Source organism: Lepidochelys kempii, chromosome 6, assembly GCF_965140285.1.
Source record: "Lepidochelys kempii isolate rLepKem1 chromosome 6, rLepKem1.hap1, whole genome shotgun sequence".
Lineage (NCBI taxonomy): Eukaryota > Metazoa > Chordata > Testudines > Cheloniidae > Lepidochelys > Lepidochelys kempii.
Window position 1 is genome coordinate 61,465,193 of NC_136385.1, and position 16,712 is coordinate 61,481,904.

The 16,712-nt window shown below is 48.5% G+C and overlaps 1 protein-coding gene and 1 long non-coding RNA gene across 8 annotated transcripts in view; one reads left to right on the forward strand and one right to left on the reverse strand.

Moving 5' to 3' along the window:
- The window catches only part of CSTPP1 (centriolar satellite-associated tubulin polyglutamylase complex regulator 1), a 145,953-nt gene extending 134,723 nt beyond the window's left edge, over positions 1 to 11,230 (forward strand). For all 5 annotated transcript variants that reach the window (XM_073348271.2, XM_073348274.2, XM_073348273.2 and 2 more), the window contains 4 exons: positions 412 to 607; positions 4,581 to 4,690; positions 8,558 to 8,621; positions 9,403 to 11,230. In XM_073348271.2, coding sequence (XP_073204372.2) covers positions 412 to 607; positions 4,581 to 4,690; positions 8,558 to 8,621; positions 9,403 to 9,583 — 551 coding nt within the window. In that variant the 3' untranslated portion in view covers positions 9,584 to 11,230. The remainder of the gene's footprint in view (positions 1 to 411; positions 608 to 4,580; positions 4,691 to 8,557; positions 8,622 to 9,402) is intronic.
- On the reverse strand, positions 5,212 to 16,015 carry LOC140912915 (uncharacterized). Of its 3 annotated transcripts, XR_012159416.2 has the most exons (4): positions 14,295 to 16,015; positions 7,178 to 7,365; positions 6,317 to 6,646; positions 5,212 to 6,082 (listed from the first exon to the last, which is right to left on the reverse strand). It is a non-coding gene; the product is annotated as an uncharacterized LOC140912915 (long non-coding RNA). The 3 variants fall into 3 exon arrangements; XR_012159415.2 differs by lacking the exon at positions 6,317 to 6,646 and having other exon boundaries at positions 14,316 to 16,015; XR_012159414.2 differs by lacking the exon at positions 6,317 to 6,646.
- Between the last annotated feature and the right edge of the window lie 697 nt (positions 16,016 to 16,712).

The window sequence follows — 16,712 nt, forward strand, 5'->3', positions numbered from 1 at the left end:
GGAAGGGGAGGGGAGATTTTTGTGGTTTAGAAACTAATCTGGCAGGGTGGCATTGACATTAGCCCCCACACCGTACTTTTTTACCCACATGTAGCTTCCTTTCCCCCTTAGATGAACTACATTAGAGTGAGTGGCTACCTGCAGTAACTTTGGGTACCTCCCCTTGCAGCTCTTCAAGCTAGCAGTTTATATGGAAGATGCCTCTGTGCAGCACATGGGCCTGTATGGTATGTGACGTAAAGAGGCAGGATGCCTCAGTGCTGTACATGTGTTGAGGTCATACCGGTCTTACATACAGCTGCAGATGACGGTTTAGTACCAGCTCTGGCCAGAACCTGGTAGATCAGGTGAATGTTCTAATTGTCAATCCTATTATAGCCCTGAGTGCTAAGCCATCTTCTGGCTTTGCAGAGTTCCTGGAGAGCGTTGCTGCCATTTATCAAGATCTGTTGACTGGTAAGAATCCGAACACTGTGATTGTGCCAACATCATCCTCTGGGCAGCACCGTTCACGCCAGGCTCCAAGTGAGTGCAGCCCTCTTGATGGGGTGGAGGCATCTCTGTTCTACCACTGCCTAGAGTCCCTCTGTGATAGGTCAAAATACAGGTAAGGAGTGGGGGCAGACTCACAGCCAGTACCTGGAAGATTGTTTTAGGAAGGGTGGAGCTCTGAGGAACTACAGGGCTTTGCATCAGCTGTGGACCCCTCTAAGCCTCCTTGAATGGGTGTGAAGGGAGAGAACTCTGTGTAACAGGCCTAACAAAGAAAGAGAAATTATTTCACAGACATAAGCATTGAGGGGGTTTAGCTGATCATCGAGGTAAATGGTTCGCATTGGGACTATGCTTTCCTTTGGAGATTGTCCTTCTGCCCTGACCTCCTCGGCTATGGAAAAGGCTCAGTAGGCAAAGTGTGTTCACAATAGGGAATGAGCAAAACACTGTTGGCTTCCTGGAGGTGGGAGTGGTAGGAAAGGTCTCTTAGCATCAGAGAAGTTTGTAGAGGTGCAGTAGCTAGTCACTAAGATGCAGTGTACAGTATAACTAGGGCCCTACCACATTCATGCCCATGAAAAATGCGTCATGGGCAACTAAATCTGGCCTCCCCCCATGAAATCTGGTCTTGTGTGTGCTTTTACCCTATACTATACAGAGTTCATGGGGGAGACCAGCATTTCTCAAATTGGAGGTCCTGATGCAAAAGGAAGTTGCAGGCGGGGTCACAAGGTTATTTTAAGGGGATTGAAGTATTGCCACCCTTATTTCTGTGCTGTCTTTGGAGCTGAGCAGTCAGAGAACGGCAGCTGTTAGCCAGGCGCCCAACTCTGAAGGTAGCATCCTGCGAGCAGCAGCGCAGACGTAAGGGTAGCAATACGATACCATACCATCCTTACTTCTGCGCTGCTGCTGGCAGCGGCTCTGCCTTTAGAGCTGGACTCCCGACCAGCAGCCGCCACTCTCCAGTTGCCCAGCTCTGAAGGCAGCATCGCCACCAGCAGCAGTGCAGAAGTAAGGGTAGCAGTACTGCAACCTCCCTTACAACATCATGAAACTTCAGACTTAAATAGCTGAAATCATGAAATTTACGATTTTAAAAATTCGATGACCATGAAATTGACCAATATGGACTGTGAATTTGGTAGGGTCCTAAGTATAACACCAGGCAGCTTGTGGGGAAGCAAAAGGCTTTCAAGCATAGTGCTCCAGCAGCAAACTAGCACTGCAGGGAGGGGCCATGGCTCACAAAGATGCCTGTTAGAAGTATGACAAGTTTCAGAGTAGCAGCCATATTAGTCTGTATCTGCAAAAAGAAAAGGAGTACTTGTGGCACCTTAGAGACTAACAAATTTATTTGAGCATAAGCTTTCGTGAGCTACAGCTCACTTCATCGGATGCATGCCATGGAAAATACAGTGGGGAGATTTATATACACAGAGAACATGAAACAATGGGTGTTTCCATTCACACTGTAACAACAGTGATCAGGTAAGGTGAGCTATTACCAGCAGGAGAGCGGGGTGGGGGGGGCGGCAGGGGGAAACACCTTTTGTAGTGATAATCAAGGTGAGCCATTTCCAGCAGTTGACAAGAACGGGTGACAGAGTAACAGCCGTGTTAGTCTGTATTCGCAAAAAGAAAAGGAGTACTTGTGGCACCTTAGAGACTAACCAATTTATTTGAGCATGAGCTTTCGTGAGCTACAGCTCACTTCGCTGTAGCTCACGAAAGCTCATGCTCAAATAAATTGGTTAGTCTCTAAGGTGCCACAAGTACTCCTTTTCTTTTTAAGAACGGGTGAGGAACAGTAGGGGGGGAAATAAACACGGGGAAATAGTTTTACTTTGTGTAATGACACATCCATTCCCAGTCTTTATTCAAGCCTAAGTTAATTGTATCCACTTTGCAAATTAATTCCAATTCAGCAGTCTCTCGTTGGAGTCTGTTTTTGAAGATTTTTTGTTGAAGAATTGCCACTTTTAGGTCGTAATCATGTGACCAAAGAGATTGAAGTGTTCTCCGACTGGTTTTTGAATGTTATAATTCTTGACGTCCGATTTGTGTCCATTTATTCTTTTACGTAGAGACTGTCCAGTTTGGCCAATGTACATGGCAGAGGGGCATTGCTGGCACATGATGGTGTATATCACATTGGTAGATGTGCAGGTGAACGAGCCTCTGATAGTGTGGCTGATGTGATTAGGCCCTAGGATGGTGTCTCCTGAATAGATATGTGGACACAGTTGGCAATGGGCTTTGTTGCAAGGATAAGTTCCTGGGTTAGTGTTTTTGTTGTGTGGTGTGTGGTTGCTGGTGAGTATTTGCTTCAGGTTGGGGGGCTGTCTGTAAGCAAGGACTGGCCTGTCTCCCAAGATCTGTGAGAGTGATGGGTCGTCCTTCAGGATAGGTTGTAGATCCTTGATGATGCGTTGGAGGGGTTTTAGTTGGGGGCTGAAGGTGACGGCTACTGGCGTTCTGTTATTTTCTTTGTTGGGCCTGTCCTGTAGTAAGTAACTTCTGGGTACTCTTCTGGCTCTTTCATCCAGACCACACCACATGATCCATTGTCTACAGCCAAGCTCTACGATTCAGCCGCATTTGCTCCAACCCCTCAGACAGAGACAAACACCTACAAGATCTCTATCAAGCGTTCTTACAACTACAATACCCACCTGCTGAAGTGAAGAAACAGATTGACAGAGCCAGAAGAGTACCCAGAAGTTGCCTGTTGCCAACTGTGTCCACATATCTATTTAAGGGACACCATCATAGGGCCTAATCACATCAGCCACACTATCAGAGGCTCGTTCACCTGCACATCTACCAATGTGATATACACCATCATGTGCCAGCAATGCCCCTCTGCCATGTACATTGGCCAAACTGGACAGTTTCTACGTAAAAGAATAAATGGACACAAATCGGACGTCAAGAATTATAACATTCAAAAACCAGTCGGAGAACACTTCAATCTCTTTGGTCACTCGATTACAGACCTAAAAGTAGCAATTCTTCAACAAAAAAACTTCAAAAACAGACTCCAACGAGAGACTGCTGAATTGGAATTAATTTGCAAAGTGGATACAATTAACTTAGGCTTGGATAAAGACTGGGAGTGGATGTGTCATTACACAAAGTAAAACTATTTTCCCATATTTATTTCCCCCCGTACTGTTCCTCACCCGTTCTTGTCAACTGCTGGAAATGGCCCACCCTGATTATCACTACAAAAGGTGTTCCCCTCCCCTCCCCCCCGGCTCTCCTTCTGGTAATAGCTCACCTTACCTGATCACTGTTGTTACAGTGTGAATGGTAACACCCATTGTTTCATGTTCTCTGTGTATATAAATCTCCCCATTGTATTTTCCACGGCATGCATCCGATGAAGTGAGCTGTAGCTCATGAAAGCTTATGCTCAAATAAATTTGTTAGTCTCTAAGGTGCCACAAGTACTCCTTTTCTTTTTGTTAGAAGTATGCTTTGATTATGGAAGGTATTTCAGTGGTACTCATTGTCTTGGTATCTGAGCACCCAGGCACATTCATAAAGTTGTTCTCACAACAGCCCCAGGAGCTTGAATCTATCATTAACTCATTGTACTAATGAGGAGTTCAGGCACCGAACAAACAAGTGACTTGTCCAAGGGAGTCTATTAGAGGCAGCAGTACACCCATAGATCACCAGAGTCACAGTCCGGTGCCCAGTCTACAAGACTGTTCTTCCTTCAGCACAGCATAGAAGAACACCAGGCCTTACAGATACAGATTTCTGTATCCTCATCTGCTAAGATTCCTATTTGTCCAGGTAGATGGAATGTGCCCTTCCAGAAGGCTTTCTCCTCTCCTTGGACTGAAGGCAATTATGGCTGATTTTGGGGATCTACCCTAGCTTGAAGGTCTTGCTTAGCAAAAGGCAACAGGTGGAAGTACCAGTTTACTTCCTCCAATCCATTCCAGGAGGATATAGTCAGGGAACACAGCTAGGGCTGCTTCAGGGTGGTCAGATATCAGGGAGTTAGAAGGATGAAGATGTTCTATGATTCATGCCAGGTTTTATTTTCCTCTCTCTTCTTCTCCATCTAGCTGTCCCCCATCTGCCCTTGTCAAAGAGGTGCTGAGCAGTGTACAGAGACTGACCTTCTATGGATTCCTTATGGCTCTTGCAAAGCATCATGGGATCAACAGAGCCCTAGGTAAGGAGAGGAACAGAGCCCTGTGGATATGGCCCTAGGTTTTTCCTCGTTCTGCATTTTTTGTGGAATTTTCTGTAGAATCATGCAGCAGATTTTAAATTATCATTGAAAATAAAGGTCTCCCTCCCTTGTGGTCACAAATGAAACCTTATGAAACAAATGAAAACATAGTCTGATGCAGCAACATCTGTCTGAGTCTGCAGAATGCCTGAAACAATAGGTCTAGGGAGTATTGAGATTTGAGATGTTGACATTGACACCGATAATAGCAGTACTGTTAACTATTTACTTGCTGATCATTTTAACAGAAATATCCATCTAATTTAATGTGTTTATCCATTCATGTTGGAAGGCACAAGTAGTGCATCGGGGGCGAGTAAGACCGCTCATTGTTCTCAGAAGTTGCTAGGGTGGGGAACTGAGTTCAAGTCTCCTTTCCCCCAAATGTTAAATGATCTTCATCTTTGGCTACAAGTGAAAAGGAAGAAAAAAATGCATCCTCATCCCCAATACCTCCCTGGGGCCAAAGACCAAACTGCCTCCCAGACCTTCCCAACTGTCTCCCACCCCAACTGCTGAGCCTCCAGCTTTCCCAAATAACCCCTCCAAGGCAGTTATATGTTGTCAGTTCAAAAACCTGTGCAATATTAAAGATGTGGGGCCTATGTAAAATACATTGAATTTATTGTCAGAAAAAGGCACAAGGGAAACTGAATTGGTTGGCTTGTTCAGGGTCATATTTAATGTTGTCACATCCTCCCATTGTGAACATATTTGAAGCTGCTGGAGAATTCTGCACCAGACTGGGTTGGAACCCAGGGGAAGAAGGGGGCTGGCTGTAAAGTGTCAGCCCTGGGTGGTGCAGAGCACATGGCCTCTCACAGCTCGGTCCCATTCCTCTGATGCGCAGGTCAGTGTTATCCAAGAGCAGGGGAACTGGACTGCTCCTTGCCTATGCCTCATTTTTATAGGTTTCAAACTCTTTATTCCATGCAGATCCCCTGTTCCTTGCTTGTGCTTCCCCTTCCCTTCCGCAAAAGTGAACAGAGGTCACTTGTTGGCTGAGTTTAACAGGCTGAACCTGTAACCCCAAGGCTGTCTCAGGGCTTAGGAGGAATATCTGGATGCCTGGGGCTTTCCACCTCTTAGTCTTCACATGATGAGACCCAATCAACAGGACTTCCATCCTATTGGACAGTTTCTCCCTCTAGTTCCAGGGTTGATTCTCCAATAGTCCCCATACTTCAGAGAAGAGCCTCAGGGGAAAGTAGCTTCCCCTTCCTGAAATGCTTGCTCCTTCTCACAGGTGTGTGTCTTGGCAGAGAGCTGAGCCTGGTTGAGCCTCCGCCCTCTACAGACCATTTGACCTGTGAATACTCCTCTCAGGCAGGGCTGTTTACCAAACAAACAAAAAACAACACAGAGATTATATATCAAAGGGACATGAATACAACCCAGCAATCCCCTCTGCGAACAGACTTAGAAAACAGTGTATTCACTGGAGAAGGTGATGCCTGGATTGCACCAAGCAAGGCTTTTTCCCCTTAGCTCTATGAAATCCACTTCCAGCAAGGTGGAAAAAAAACAGATGGGCTGAGAAATCCCTGCCCACAGCTTCCATTGTACCTTGTTCAAAGTCTGTGGGTTTTCCTTTCCATTAACACAGCCCTGGCCTCTGGCCCCCTGCCAGCCTCCTGCTGAGGCCTCTCATGGGAGGGGTAGCAGCCGCAAGTCTAACAGGTGCAGCATCTTGGCAAGGAAGAAGGATTCTTCTCCTACTGTCTTTTAAGCTTTCTTGCATGATGATTTGAATAGTCTTTGGGCTGCAGGGGATCACAGGCTCCCCAATGCCCTGCAGCAAGGGCAGTTCCAGGCGAGAGCTTCAGAGGCAAAGGAGCTTTCAATCAGGGCCCTGTGTTCTTTAGTCTCACTGGGGCCTCGCAGGAAGCTGCCGGGCTAGTAGAATAGGGATGGGGATTAGAGTGATTTATTCTGGCTGGGGCACCATTGATGAGTTTGTCAGGCAGATTGGAATCTGCAGCCTAACTCCAGTGTCAATATTGATTCATGAATCCTTTTGAGAGTTATTTACCAATTCTCCCAAGTAATTCAAGTGCCCCAGAGACCTCACTACATGTTCTGCAAATGCAGAAACAAGCCCAGGCTTTATCTGACTTATTCTTCTAATTAGGCCCATGGCAAGCAGCAGGTTGGAGCACTCCTGGGCTTCTCGGTCATGGTGACAGGAGCACTAGAGCATCTGGCTTCTCTGGTGGTTGTGGGGGCCCCCCAAACTGGAATAAATTGAGGGTCAGCTGTCGTTGGTGTGGGTTCTTATTTGGTGCCCATCACTGCAGTAGCTGAATGCCTCTGACAAGGCTCCTATAAAGGAGTGCATGAATCCCCAGGCCCTGCCTCCTTGGGGAACAAGAGACCAGGGCTATTAACCAAATCCAGATCTCCCACATAGTAGTATAAAGCACTTACCCCAAAGACACTGACTGTGGCATCTAGGTTTCATGCACAGCAGAGCACACCCCACTGAGCCATTGGTCCAGCTCTGCAATTGTTCTGAAGCCTTGTTTATACTTGGGGTTTTGCTCTGGCAGTGTCCTGGCCAGGGCAAGGCAGTTCCTATCCTCTTTGTGTTGGCCTGGCCCACATCCTTCCTGGATCTGTGTACAGGGGGGAGTTAACCACAGGTTTAGAAGAAGGGACTTCCTAACAGACTGCTGCCCTCCTTTCCAGTGTAACTCAGTGTGAACCCTGAAGCATCAACAGGCACAGTCACCTGACCACACTGCACATGCCTCATCCTGAATAGGGATATACCAGCCCCAGTTAACATGCCCTCGTCAATATCCTGGTCTTACAGTGAGAAATGGGGGAGATGATCTCTGACCCATCCTACTGGGCCCATCCCTCTTGCACCCTGGCAGCAGCTGCTGACAGAGTGTGGCCCATCCACTTATCTGCAGTTCCTCAGATCTCATAGAAAACCAGGGTTGGGCCTGACAGCCTTCCTGTCCCTGGGAATATACTAGAGGTGCTGTCTGGGGTGCGGAATGGTTTAGCCCCAGGCCTGAGCTCAGAGCTGCCACAAGCACTGACAAATCTGCTCTCCCAGCCACAAATTTCTGAGTCTCTGAGATTCAGCCCTGTCTATGCTGTAACTGCTACCTGAGTGTGTAACAGTCAGTGACATACTTTGCTCTAAAGCTGGTTTGTGCCCACAGAACAGGGTCAATGCTCTGATAGTGACTATAGCTGCTAACTGGGTGCTGTGTTTGGCAGTGGACCAGGCCCTTGTACAGTTATTTTGCACAGTGGCTGGGACCCCCAATCGTGCCTGTGTAACTTTTTTGGCTCGTCCTCTTTTCTCCAGCTCTGTGTGTAGTAGGACATCCCAGAGTGCATGCCCCATGTACTGCTAGTACTGCTCTCTATGCATGTCCTCTGGGTATTCTGTCCCCTGCTGCAGCACTCTGGGATAGCTGCCTGGATTTTCTCAGAATGCTCTGATACCAGTAGAGTCAGGCAGCCTCGTGAGTGTGACTGTGCAAACACATTTGACACATGGCTGTACTGTGAAAAAGGCGGCTGTGTCGCATCAGCAGAGTGTGCCATGCACAGGTCACAAAGACTTCTGTGCCTTAGTGCGGACAACGCCTTACATTCAGGCTGAGCTGGGCTGTGTCAGTGAACAGTGTACAGCCATAGACCAGGTGGGAAGGAGGGCCTCCTCTCTTTTGTAGATCTGATACTGCATAGCTCTATGCTATAGAGTCCTTGAACTCTATTGTGCATGGAGCCTGTTCCCACATGGCCACCCTCTGCATTGAGTGTTTTCTTGCTGCTGTTTTCCAGGGGCTCTGCCAGATAAAGGAGACCTGCTTCTTGACCCTCCCATGGATAAGGAATTGGAGAACTTGTAAGTGCAGTTGTCCAGAGTGGGAAGGAAGGTGGCAGATCCAAGGCAGCATGATGGGAGCCTGGGGTTGGGAGCTGTCCCCTTTCCTCTCACCCAGCCATAGGACAATGGAGCAGTTGATGAGGCAGTCCTTCAGCCTAGGCAGCAAAGGCCCTTTTGTGGAGTGTTCCTAGGTGTAGCAGACTAAGTTGTTGGGATGGTCTTCAAATGCAGAGAAGAGACCTGTCTGCAGGGAGACACAGAGGCAGTGGAGAACCCCAAGCAAAGGACCTTTTATTGTGGAGGATCAAGTCTCATGCAGTGGTGAAAATAGCAAGACAGTTGGGGAAGTAGAGGCTGTGACTTGGGGAGAGGAACCTAAGAATGGCCATAATGGGTCAGACCAGTGGTCCATCTAGCCCAATATCCTGTCTTCTGACAGTGGACAGTGCCAAATGTTTCAGAGGAAATGAACAGAGCAGAGCAATTATTGAGTAATCCATCCCCTGCCATCCAGTCCCAGCTTCTGACAGAGATTTAGGAACACCGAGAGCATGGGGTTGACCTATTGAAACATGAGGAAGGAGTGACAGAATCAAAAGCCAGACAGGATCCATCTGCCAGGTACCACTGCAGAGCGTTCCCTGGTCTGCTGTAAGCATCTCTCCCTGTGTTACAGGACTAGTTCTGTGAGATCAGCTCTGGATCTGTGATCCTATCCTGGGCTTGCTCCAGACCTGCTGCTGAGTAAGGGGTGAATATGACAGACTAGGCCACCTGGGGTTTGTCATTTCTCTTTCAGACTATCTCAGGTTTCAGGGCTCTCCATCTCCACTCCAGCCGGCTCCAGTGGGGACATTGCGAACCTGCCTACCCGCACCTCCCCCAGAATCAGCTCCCCCTGGAAACCTCTTCACCACCGCCAGAAAGTGGATACAGAGAGCGATGGCTCCACCGACGAGACAGAATCCTCTGAGAACTAATCCCCCTCCTGGCTGTCCCTAGGCTCATGTGGGGGAACAGCACCTCATTCCAGATGCTGAAAGGTGATGGCATTGCCTCTTAAGATGGGTCCCACCCATTCTGCACCTGCATCTAGGTGCAGGTACATCCACACCATTCCCCATTACCAGGACCACCAATCCCATCCCAGCCAAAACAACACCATTCTCCTATCCCCTAATTAGCTGAGGAATCTCTCATCCAGAGGTCACTTCCAGCTGTAGAAAGGAGTACTTCTGGCACCTTAGAGACTAACCAAGGTGCCACAAGTACTCCTTTTCTTTTTGCGAATACAGACTAACACAGCTGTTACTCTGATTCCAGCTGTAGAGTTATGCTGCCCTCTGCTGGCAAATCAGACAAACCAGTGGAAGCATGCTCTGGGAAGACCTCTCCACTCAATCTTCCTCTTACTCAGAGAGTGGTAGGAAATTTTCCTGCTGTTGGTCTCACCCTGGTGCAGTTGGACAGATTCTAGCAACAGTGGGTGTTTTGTTGTGTAACTCTGCTCAGACCTGATGTAGACAATCTGGTGGTTAGCAGCTGGTCCACACTAGTGCTTCTACTATAATTACTCCTGGCAAAGCTGCATCTGTGTGAGAGCAGTGGCAGGAGAAGTTCCTAAAATTAGAAAAGACCTAGCTGTTGTCCTCTTCACACCATCAGTGTTTTCTCCTCAGAGGGAGTGTCTAAGAGATACCAAAGTAAAAGGACACAAGGTTTCAGTTAATAAGTACTATACCATTGTAGTACTCAAGTTGTAGTTATAGTATAGATGTATGGCTCATCTGTTGTATTAGGTTATCCTCTCGGAGCCCTCTCTCTAGAGCCTGTCTCCCTGGGACCACCCTCTCTATAATTACATCAGCTAGGGAGAAGTACCTGTTATCCTCAATCCAGTATCTGGGATGACACAGCATATAAATTCCCTGGCCACAGACCTTGTGGTCCACAAACATACAGTGTCCTAACTACTGTGTTAGATAGGATGGCGTCTTGTGCATAGGGGGAAAGAAAGGGTCAGAGTTATCTTCACTAAACCGCAGTTATCTGTTGTGAGAGTGCAGGCACTAATATAGCAGCAGTGGAGTCAACATCTCTTGGATTCTGCCCCTACAAGAATGAACCCCCTCCCTTATGCATTATTACTGGATAATCAGACTATGGAACTGTAGCAGTTTAGTCTCCACTGCCCTGGAGGCCTAAACGGAGTTTGGCGTTTCATAATTTGCCTTGGTCTGCCCCATAGGCTAGTTATCTCCCCAGGGTTTCACTCTCCTGATTCTCAGGGAGTCTTTCCCCCTTCCCCTAGGTTTGTGAAGTGAAGAACACCTGGAGCAGTTCATCTGAGGTTTGGGATTAAATTGGGCAATGCTACGCAGCCAAAAGTTAGGCTCCATTTAATGGCATCAGGATGGACTTGGCCCTAGAGCGATCTGTTATAAGAATAAGCTTGCTCAAATCCTCCCCAGCCTGTGCCCCTGCACCAGCCCCAGCTGAGAAGAGCTGGTAGGAAAGTTATTTATGTATTGTAATTTATTTTATTTAAACTGCTGTAACGGTCCTGTCTGTCTTTGAGTAACTACACAATCGAGGGAATAAAGCACTTAGTGCAAGATGAATACTAAGTCTGGGGCTCCCACTTTGCTGTGTCATCTCTGAAGGAGTCAGCACCCCCAAACACATGAGCTAATGCAGCTCACAGCACTGTGTTTGCTGAATGGAGGAAGGTGTCAGAACACCCAACTAACCTAAGTGATAGTGTATAACCTGCAAACTGGCAATAAAGGAGCCAGTAGGTGTGGAGATCATGTTCCCAAGGAGAGCAGAAAGTACGGGAGGGTGTCCACATTCTCTGGCTGTGCAATGTGAACAGTCTTTGGACTATTCTCTCTATGTCAACTCGATACTAGAGAGGGCCCCATGTCTTCCACTATATTCTATACTGGATGAAATGCACTGACAGCACTCAATAAACATACTTCTGAATACCAAACTTTGTTTCAAAAACCAGGTAAAGTTTCTGAGAACAATGTACTTACCAACCATGTATAAACTGCTCACAGTTAAAAGCAAGGAAAGGCATGAATAATTAAGGGTCTTACACGTCCCATATAATAAACATATGATTCTTATCCAGCACAAAGAGATGCATTGTTCATCACAAGAACCTTAACTCTGGCCTATAGACTGATTTTAATGTATTATTTCTGTTAGCTTGGCTTTGGTAACTACATATTTAAGGGAGGCTGTGTCATTGATATGGACACATATAAGGCCTGATTCATCATTACTCTATGGCAAAAGATCAAGGAAACTCCCTGTGTCCCTACAGTGGGCCTACCACCACTGCAGGGATGAATCTGCCCCTTATCCTTTTGTTTCATGTTATGCACAGGTCTACAATGTGTTTATATTCAGTGCTCACTAATGAAAGACTAATTTTGAGCCTGTCTTATGATGCATTGGCCATTCCAGCAAAACCACCCTTATCTGCTGGTCTGTCACTCCACAGGGCCTGCCAGAACACTCTGCACTGCCTGACCACAGCTGCCTCTGATATTGCATGACTGTTTTTCAGCAGCTCCTAAGGAAACCTCGCTCACCAAGCAGGAGCTCAGCATTCACTCTAGCCTCCTTTTAGGGGGAGGGAGGAAGCTCTAAGAAATGCTGCCAGTACATTAGGGCTTAATGTACTTCCCGCTGGGAATTATGGGAATTTCCCTAGAGTTCAATCCCTTTTCCCACAATTCCCCTGCGTTCCCAGAAGGCTTCCAGAAATCACTGCATTAGTGAGCTGTAGCAAGGACTGTGGGACTAGACACCCCCAGAGGACAGTGTAGTTACAACTATTATTCAGTACTAGCACCCAATCAGCCAGGGTGGAATGGACACCCTGTCTTTAGTGGTAACACTGAGGCTAGTCCACAAGGTTAGGCCTCTAGTAATCACACAGCCAAAGTCCAGCTTTCTCTCTCAACTCAGGCTCAAGTTCTACTTTGCTTCAAATGCCCTGACTTATTGGTGCTCCTATAGGAACAATTGCTGCAATACCCAGGAAGGCCTGAACTTTTGCCTCTTTTCAGCACTCTGATTAATCACTTCATGCAGCATGATCTGCATCCTTGGCATGCTGGGTGAAGGCGATGTCTCAGGCCGGTAGAGGGAGAGATTTAACATTGTTTCATCAACAGGGTTGGTGTGAGGCAGATACTGAAGTCTTCAAATAGCCATCCTGGGCATTCTGACCCCCCACTACCACAGCAGGGATGGAGATCAATGAAGAGCCATGAGATTTTTTTAGGGCATGTTTACACTTCAGTATAAATCTATGGTTCAAACTCGGGCCCAAGCCTAACCCCCTTTCCAGCTACATGCAAATTCTTCTAAGCTAGGGCTCAGACCCAGCATCCCAGGACCCCATGGGAATGGAGGGTCCAAGCCTGAGTCAAACCAGGACCCAGGGATCAAGCCTTTTGCTTTTCAGTGTAGATGCAGCCCACCCTAAACTCATGCACTAGGAGTTATGTCTATGTAGCAATGTAAGTCCAGGGCTAGTACACCTGAAGTTAGCAGACCTGGAGTTTGTTCACCTGAGGCTTGAGCATCTACATTCATTTGTAACCCCAGGTTAGGAATTGTTGAACTCTGAGTCCCAACCTGTGGTTCCAGTGTCTATAGTGCATTATGGGGAGGACCTGAGTCCAACCACCCATATCCCAGACTTTCTAGTGCCCTCCCTAAATGTGGCTGCTCTAACCCTTCACTCATGGTGCGATATGGAGAAAAACTGGACTGGCCACCAAACTTGACTGTCCAGAGAACAAAGGAAGTAAGCCTGTGGGTTTGTGGAATACTTTTGGCTGACTCCCAGAATACTAGGCCAGTGGGCAAAGCAATAGTGCATAAAGCCTAGGTCTCCACTTGACTCAGGCTTGGACCCTCCACCCCTAGTTCCAAGCTACTCCCAGGAGAATTCTGTGCCAAATTTTTGTTTTACATTTGTGCTCAATATTTTAAAATTCTGCATATTTTATTTGTCAAAATAACAAAAGAATCATACCAGTTTCAATTATTTTGGTAATTTATTTCAAAATACCAATCAGCAAGTCTGTCTGTAACAATTTAGACACCAAAAAAAGATTCAGGACATGTTTTTTTGACAAATTCCTTACTAGGCATATTAATATAGAACTTTGAGTAATAATTAATTTAAACTACAATAGAGAAACATATTTCCCACACCCCTCAGAAGATGTACAAAGGCTTGGGGGAGTCAAGGGTAACGAAGGAGCTGAGGGAGAAGGAAGTAATCCTGGGAGCGAACCTGGAAGGTTGTTGGGTGGCTGCGGGGAGAAGTATGAAATAGTTTTTTCTTTGAAGTGGTGGGGGAAAGATTGTTAGGGAATTGAGGAGCCTCCCCCTTACACACCCTAGTTGCCCCTTGGTTCTCCCACTCATTCAGGAACATCTGCTCCATCCCCAACTTTCCCTGCACCGCCCTCCCCCCGTGTGTCCCTACACCCCGCTCCCATTCAGCTCTGGCACAATGCTATCACCCCACTAGCTCTTGTGCCCCCACCCCAGTCTATCCCCCATTAGCCCTTCTGAACCCTAGTCTATGTGACTCCCACAGCAGCCCTATGTTCCCCACTCTGTCCATCCATCCCATATACTGCCCCCCCCCGTCACCTGGCCCTGCAGGCATGTCACCGTGAGAAAAGCAGTCTCTGCTCTCTCCCTCTCCGTTGCCGGCTGCTCCAGTGTGTGAGCCAGCTGCTCACTCTTCTGGTGCCACAGCAGCCCCTGGTGGGCAAAAGGTGTAATTGCAGTGCCACTCCAGGAGAATATATTACAGTAACTCCTCACTTAACATCAAAAAAAGAAAAGGAGTACTTGTGGCACCTTCATCAGATGAAGTGAGCTATAGCTCACGAAAGCTTATGCTCAAATAAACTGGTTAGTCTCTAAGGTGCCACATACTCCTTTTCTTTTTGCGAATACAGACTAACATGGCTGTTAATCTGAAACCTGTCACTTAACATCGTCCACGTTAACGTTGTTTCATTATTAGGTCGCTGACCTATTGGAGAACAGACACCTTTAAAGACCTGCAATGTTCCCTTATAACACTGTTTGGCTCCCCCAACTCCGCCTGCCCCGTACTCCTGCTGGGGACAGAGTCAGGGAATGGGGCCTTGCCCAGTTCTGCCTGCCTGGCACTCCTGCTGGGGAGCAGGGTCAGGATGCGGGGACTTGCCCTGCTTCACCCACCCAGCATTCTAGCCAGGGAGTGGGCAAGCCCCTGTGCCCCGACTCCGCTACGCCCCTGCTTCAACCAAGCGTCACAATCATCATTGGTGAGTACAGTATTATTTAAAAGGTATACCGTATATGTATATAATGTCTTTTGTCTGGCAAAATAATTTCCCTGGAACCTAACCACCCCTTATTTACATTAATGCTTATGGGGAAATTGGATTTGCTTAACATCCTTTCACTTAAAGTTGCATTTTTCAAGAACATAACTAGGACATTAAGAGAGAATAGAATGACCAGATGGCCCAATTTTATAGGGACAGTCCAGATTTTGGGGGCTTTTTCTTATATAGGCACCTATTACCCCCCACCCTGATTTTCTACACTTGCTATCTGGTCACCCTAAGTAAGGAGTTACTGTATTCTATATGGAAACAAAATCTGCAGGGGACATGAATTCTGCACATACCACGGAATTCCCCCAGGAGTAGTCCAAGCCTTGAGTTAGCTTAATCTGTGTATAGATGGTAGGTGGGGGAAATTAGGTTTGCACCTTAGTTTGAACCCTGGCCTTTCCTTGCAGTGTAGCCACCCCCACCCCACACACCTATTCCACAACCCTACTAGTACCTTGGGGTACGTCTGTACTGCAGTCAAAGACTGGGGCACTGCCAAGGCTGGCCCAGGCCAGCTGACCCGGGTTGGGGGGCTCCGAAACTGCAGCGTGGACATTCAGGCTTGGGCTGGAGCCTGGGCTCTGACCCCATGAGGGGGAGGGGCTCAGAGATGCTACCCTGCACTGTTGGCCCCACCCCGCCCGCCACGCAGCCTCGCCCCCGCTGCAGGCCCACTCACGCGGCTCCGCAGTCTTACTGGCGCATGCGCGAGCACGGGGCAGCTGTCGCCGCAGCCTCTCGTTGCGTTCGACCGCTACGTGCGCGCCCGCGCGCCTCTGCCCCAGGCAGCCCGCTGCGGGCCGCGCGCCAAGGCCCGATGGGGAGCTGGGGGCGGCCGGGCACGGAGGGAGGGAAGGAAGAAAAGCTCCTCTCCGGCTCGGGCCCCCCCAGCACAAACCAGGCCCAGCGCGGAAGCTGCAAAGGCCCAGGGGAGAGGAAGGGATCCCAGGCCGGGCTTCTCCCCACGTCACATCACCCCTTTCCCTGCCCCTGAGCCCCATGGCCTGTTCCCTGCTTATTGGCCACGGGCCCCCCTCCAGTCCCCAGAACCCCATTCACAGCGTCCAGAGCCTCCCGCTGTTATCGGGGTGTCCGCCGAGCTTGCCCACCGCCTCCCTCCCGGCCCTCTCGCGGGGCGGGGCGGGGCTGGCCAGGCCAGCTGTGCCTCGCTGTTGTGATCAGCCGCTCGGGCCTCTGCCTTTTTCCGAAGCTGGTTTGTCATCCCCATGCCTGACTTTGATCGGACCTGAGTTGGCACAGCAGAGCCCACCTCCAACCTCCAGTGGCACCTCAGCCCCTACCTCACCCACTCTGCCAAGAGCCGTAAGTCTGGCACCCACTACACCCACCCCCCAAACCAGGGCTCAGAATTGCCTCCGCACAGGCCCTGAGCTTGGCTCTGAAGTACCAGCCTAACCCCTGCTTTGGGGAGCTGTTTCAGGGGATTTTTCTGCCTACCACCTCCCTAAGGTGGCCATGGTGGGTAGCTACAGTGGAGTGCGGAGAAATATCTCTGTTCCCTCACAAGCTCAACTGTTTTGCATCTATCTCTGGTTAGTCTTAGCCCTGGCAATCCCAGCCCACAAAAATAAGCTCCACCCGCTATGCTCTCCAGCTGCCTGAGGTGGAGGCAGAGTGACTTCCTCATCCACACTTGTGTAAGGGTATGTTCTAC